The sequence below is a fragment of the Mus pahari genome, chromosome 21 (genome assembly GCF_900095145.1).
Source record: "Mus pahari chromosome 21, PAHARI_EIJ_v1.1, whole genome shotgun sequence".
Lineage (NCBI taxonomy): Eukaryota > Metazoa > Chordata > Mammalia > Rodentia > Muridae > Mus > Mus pahari.
In genome coordinates, this window is record NC_034610.1 from 24,658,096 (window position 1) to 24,663,903 (window position 5,808).

The 5,808-nt window shown below is 49.1% G+C and overlaps 1 protein-coding gene across 1 annotated transcript in view; it reads left to right on the plus strand.

The window, feature by feature from the left end:
- The first annotated feature begins 1,000 nt into the window (after window positions 1-1,000).
- Window positions 1,001-5,808, plus strand: part of Cmtr1 (cap methyltransferase 1) — a 42,877-nt gene continuing 38,069 nt past the window's right edge. Inside the window, exons 1-2 of the mRNA XM_021220876.1 lie at window positions 1,001-1,164; window positions 3,696-3,830. Coding sequence (XP_021076535.1) covers window positions 3,701-3,830 — 130 coding nt within the window. The 5' untranslated portion in view covers window positions 1,001-1,164; window positions 3,696-3,700. The remainder of the gene's footprint in view (window positions 1,165-3,695; window positions 3,831-5,808) is intronic.

Sequence of the window (5,808 nt, forward strand, 5' to 3'; positions counted from 1 at the left end):
GGAACTAGCTATGTAGACCAGGTTGGCCTCGAACTCACAAAGATATGCCTGTCTCTGCTTTCTGAGTGCTGGCATTAAAGGTGTCACTACCACTTAGCTCCTAAGAATACTTTCATTGCTAAAACTATGTTGGACAAAAATTCGTCTCCAGTCACTTCGACCAATCATAAAATCTTATGCTAAACTGGTCTCTTGATCAGCCATAAATTTCTTTTTTTTTTATTTAGAAATATTTTTTTATTATTATTATTTTCTTTATTTACATTTCAAATGCTATCCCGAAAGTTTCCCATACCCCTCCCCCCCAGCCATAAATTTCTATACCATCTGATTGTGATTTTGACCTAAAGGTTAACTGCCTGACCATTTAACTGTTTTCTCTCTGCTTCTGGGAAAAAAAAAAAAGCAATGTTTGCTTGTTGCATATGTCTGGAGCTGCCTTTCTGTGTACATCACAGTTGCAGTCCTTGTCTTTAAAATGTCGAACAGCTGGGGCGTGGTGGCGCACGCCTTTAATCCCAGCACTAGGGAGGCAGAGGCAGATGGATTTCTGAGTTCAAGGCCAGCCTGGTCTACAAAGTGAGTTCCAGGACAGCCAGGGCTACACAGAGAAACCCTGTCTCGGAAAAAAAAAAATGTCGAACAAACTGGAGGTCCGAAGGTGCTTCCCGCTACCCTGCCTGAGACAGCCCCGCCGGTGGTAATAAATAATAAAGACTCCACATGATTTATTAAGACATCTTGGGAGTCTTTCCTCTTCAGGTACTCCATAACAAGATGAATAAACTGAGGTGAAGTATTGATTTCGCTTCCCTAGGGCGGGAGTAGACAAGGGTTACTTTCGTAGTGGCTTTTCTCTCCCCCCATTCTTTCGAGGTCGCCCTTCCGCGCAGGCGCCTCGGGTCCTGCGCGCTGGGCGACCTGGGCGACCTGGGCAGTTCCCAGGGGCCAAGCCTGAGCCCGGCGGGGGCGGGGCTGGCGGGCTCGTGACGTTATCAAGCGGCGCCGCCCGCGGGGCGGGTTCCGAGCGCGACCGCGCAGTTAGCCGGCCCTGCGAGGAAAACGAAAGTGAGGGAGGAGGAGGTTGCAGGGCCAGCCTCGGCGGCGACAGTGGCGGCCTGATCCCTCGTCTCCGCTCGCCGCAGCTCGCCCCATCCCCTCAGCGTGAGTGCCGGCGCGCGGCCCGGGGGGTGCGAGCGGGCGGGCGCGCGGGCACAGCCTCCTTCCCCTCGGCGGCCACTCTGCCCGCCTTCGGGTGGCCTCTCTCCGCTCCTGTCCCCCTCTCCTGTCCCCAGCAACCTCCCGGAGCCGAGGTTGCCGCTGCTGCTGGTCGTCGCGCACACAGTCTCACACCTGGCGTTTCCAAAGGAGAAGCTCCGCCGGGGAGATGGCGTCCCCTTCTTCCCCCTCTGCATACGGGGGTTAGCAGCGCTTAGAAGTGCCTGGTCACAGCGCGTCTGCCATTGTAGGTCACTCGATAGCCCTTTGGCCTTCCCCTGGCCGAGGAAATGAGAGGATTGGCTTGGATTCCCTGCGAGGCCCCAGTCGAAGGCGCTGTGGTGGAGGGGACGTTCGTATCTGCCGCCTTGCCCTTCTACAAAGCTGTTTCCTGTTCTCACCTGCCCCATACTGAGTTCCCAGTGGCCCCCTGCACCCGCACCCGCACCCGCACCCGCACCCACCGGGACGACGTAAGAGTTAAAGGAGACCCATTTTACGTGCCGTGACTAGACGAAGCCTCAGCGATGAGCTTTCCAGTAGGCTCACCTATCTATGATGTCAAGTAAAAATGTGGCTCCTCGGGCCTGGCTTTCCTGCTCTCCTCTGATAGGCGCTGCCACTGTCACTTAGGAAACTGCCTCCTGCGATTGGGATGGTTGTACATTGGGTCCACCACTTCATCCTCGGGCTAGGTTTCAAGGGGAGGGCTAGATCGCTATACCCCTTCAAATTCCATTATTTTCTTGCCTCGACTGCTGATGCTCATACTCCCCACAACCCCAACAAATATTTTGAAATAAGTTGAACTGGCTCGGATTTTCAAATGACAATATTGAGTAGTCAGTTCATAGTGAAAACAACACATGGTCTTGAAACCGTGTGTCTGACTCAAACGCCAGAGAAGGCCGTTCTTGTATGCCAGCATCCCTGCTCCCCAAAGATATCAGTGTACCGCCAACTTTTAAGTCTTTGCTCTTTCCTGAGTTCTTTTTTTTTTTTTTTTAAGCTTTATTTATTTATCTATTATATGTAAGTACACTGTAGCTGTCTTCAGACACTCCAGAAGAGGGAGTCAGATCTCGTTACAGATGGTCGTGAGCCACCATGTGGTTGCCGGTATTTGAACTCAGGACCTTCGGAAGAGCAGTCGGGTGCTCTTACCCACTGAGCCATCTCACCAGCCCTCCTGAGTTCTTTGAATACACTACTTTTCCTGAAGATTTTGTAATTCTTTTTATTTTTTATTTTTTTATTTTTCGAGAAAGGGTTTCTCTGTGTAGCCCTGGCTTTCCTGGAACTCACACTGTAGACCAGGCTGGCCTCCTCAAACTCAGAAATCGGCCTGCCTCTGCCTCCTAGGTGCCACCATGCCCGGCCTGTAATTCATTTTAAAAAATTTTTTTTTTTACTATTTTAAATAGGCATGTGGGTGCCTGCATAGGCCAGAGGTGTCTGTCGCCCTGGAGCTAGGGTTGTAGGCAGTTGTGAGTTGTCCAGTGGGGGCTGGGGATTGGATTTAAGACATATACATGTCTCCAGCTCTCCGCCTTTTTTTTTTTTTTAACTTTATGCTTCTCATAAACCAGCTCCTGGCCTTCGAGGGAAGCTTTCCGTTCTTCCATTTTTCCGCGTGCAGAGCTGGGCTGGGACCCAGGGCATTGCATGCAGGGCAAGGCTCCGTGGGAGAGCTACATCCTCAAGCCCTTGGAGTTTGCTGCAGGTTCTCTACAGGTTTCCTCAGACTCCTGGGTGTTAAAGCAGAGGCCGGTGCCAAATGCACTCAGCTCTCCATTCCTTATTGCGGAGTTAGATTTGTATTCTTTAAAGTTAATGTCAAAAAATGTTTTTAAAGGGAAAAAAAGTCATTTGTATCCCATTACTAAGTCATTTGTTGTCCCTTTCACCCTCTTGGTTGTCACTCAGCATGTACTTCCATGCCTTACATTATGCTCTCTCTCTCCTCAAAACAGGAACTAGGCCAAATCCCTTCATTTCCCCATATATAATAAGATCTTAATTGTTTTGGTAAAAATGATGAAAAACAAATCTCTTACTGTCCTTGGAAATCCTGGTAACTGTTACTTAGTGGGCTCATAATTTGCTTCCAGTACACATTGTTATGAATAGCCAGTATTGTCTCCAAAGGTATAGACTAGCAGGCACTCAAAGGCCTTTCCCCCTGTGCCTTGCTGAGTTAATCTAACTGTTTGGTATGTGATGCTAATAGCACTGAGGTCTCTGATTCTGAGAGCACCTCATTTCCTAAGAAAACTACCCATCGTCACAGAGAAACAGCTTCGCTAGCCTCCCTCCCGGGCCTCTCGTGGAGGAAGAGGCTGCTCAAGTTTTAGCCTTAGGAGATGTGTGCAGTGCTCACAACTCATCTGGCTGACGGTGGTTATTACCTTTGGGATCCTTGCCTCATTCCCAGTAGTTCTAACCTCAGAGCTGACTGATGGGATTTATGGTTGCAGTAACAATGAAGAGGAGAACTGACCCAGAATGCACTGCCCCCCTCAAGAAACAGAAGCGAATTGGGGAGCTTGCCCGGCACCTCAGCTCCACATCTGATGATGAACCTCTCTCCTCTGTCAATCATGCAGCAAAAGGTACACTGGCCTATGTGATCTGAGGCCACTGGCCATCTGGTTGTTTGAATGCTTAGTGCTTGGACTGAGCAGAATGTAGTTCGCTGGCCCTTGGGCAAAATCAGCACATTTGACAGGAAGATGGAAACTGTATAGACTCTTCTCTTCTGCTGCTATTCTCCTACTAAGAGTAGGGAAACGTGGTTTAAGTTCTAAAAGGTGGGGCCGTTCCAGAAAGTGCCTTTGATCTGTTCCTGGTCCTCCAGGTAGAATGCTGAGCATTGAACGCTGTGTTTTAAATAGCTATTAATAATTGAGGAGCTCCTCTGAGAGGTGGGATGGGGCTGCCTGGTCTGACTCGGGTCCTTGCATACAGTTTTCTCAGTTCCTTCAGCAGTTGGAATCAGAAATACCCAGCTGTGGTGGAGTGTCTCTCTGCCTGCAGTTTACCTCCAGCTCAAAGATTTGGTAGAAAGATACTGTGCTTTGTTTGTTTTAACAGTGTGGACATTCACAATATATGAATTTCACCCCATATGCCAGACAATTAGAAGTACTCTATTCATATTAACTCTTAACACGCTGCCTCCCTCCCTCCCTCCCTCCCTCCCTTCCTCCCTTCCTTCCTTTTGTTGTTTGTTTTGAGAGGGGTCTTACTATGTGTCTCTGGTTGTCCTCACTATGGTTGGAACTCACTATGTAGACAAGATTGGCCTTGAAGTCACAGAAATCCACCTGTAGCCTCTGTAGTGCTGGGGTTAAACATGTACACCACTCTACTCGGCTCCCACTCATTCCTGAGAGCTGCTCTATGGAACAATCTCTCGCATGCTGCACTGCTTACTATAGAGCCTCACATCTGGAGACCAGTGGGCTCACCCAGGTTGTCAGCAGGGCTGCATGCTCTCTAGGAATGCTCTTGGGAAGGGTTCCCCTTCCCTCTCTTACTTCTGTAATTCTCTGATGGCTCACTGACAGTCTGTGGTACTGCATGCCTCTGATGGTAGCGTGTCTCTCGTGTCTCTCTAGTTTCTGTCTCTGCCTTCCTGCATCTGTGTCAACATTTCCCTGTTAGGAGGATGTCAGTCATTGGGTTAGGACTTATGCCTCTTTAGTGTTATCTTATGATTACATCTGCAAAGACTCTTGTTTCCAAATAAAAGTCCTCCCCAGTTTATAGGTGACAGGAATTTTGGAGGAGGAGGATGTTTTCCACCTAATACATTAGCAGACTTGCATTTTGTATGCCCTGTGAGATCAGTGGTTGACTGGAATGAAACTTTGTAGCAGACTGTTGACTAAAAGGATGTGAAGTGCACTTTCAGATGGTAGGCTCATGGGAGGACAGCTGTACATTAGTTGATCCAGTGAAGATGGGCAGCTGTGGTCTAGGATGGACTGAGTCTCATGACCTTTCGTGTGGAGGTATGGGTCTTCAGGGTCTCAGTGGTGATGGACACCGTCACATCTTCTGGTTGCTGATTGGATGGAAGGCTGACACTGGAGAGATGACTTAGGCTGGTGAACCTGAGACAAGCCTGAGCAATGTAGTGGGACCCGCCTGTCAGAAGCATGTAACCATGTCTGAGTGCATTGTGGATTTCAGGGTAGAAAAGAGAGTCTGTAGGTGACCAGCCCCCCCCCCCCCCAAAAAAAAAAAAAAACTCACCACCAACAAAAAACCCCATGCTGGTGCACAGGTCCTCTTGGTTGTGGAGAGGCCTGTGAAGGGGGGACAAGGGCAAGCGTTGTCTAGGGAGTAAGTGCTTAGTGCTAAGTGGATCTTTGGACATGTCCTGCCAGTGACGTTGTTGAAAAGAGAGGACAGGTCCCAGGGGAGTAAGGTGAGCATATAGAGTTGGGGCTCCTTTAAGAAAAGTGGTCTGATTAACAACCACCTCCTCCTCCTCCTCCTCCTCCTCCTCCTCCTCCTCCTCCTTTTTAAAGATTTATTTATTATTATATATAAGTATACTGTAGCTGTCTTCAGACAGACTAG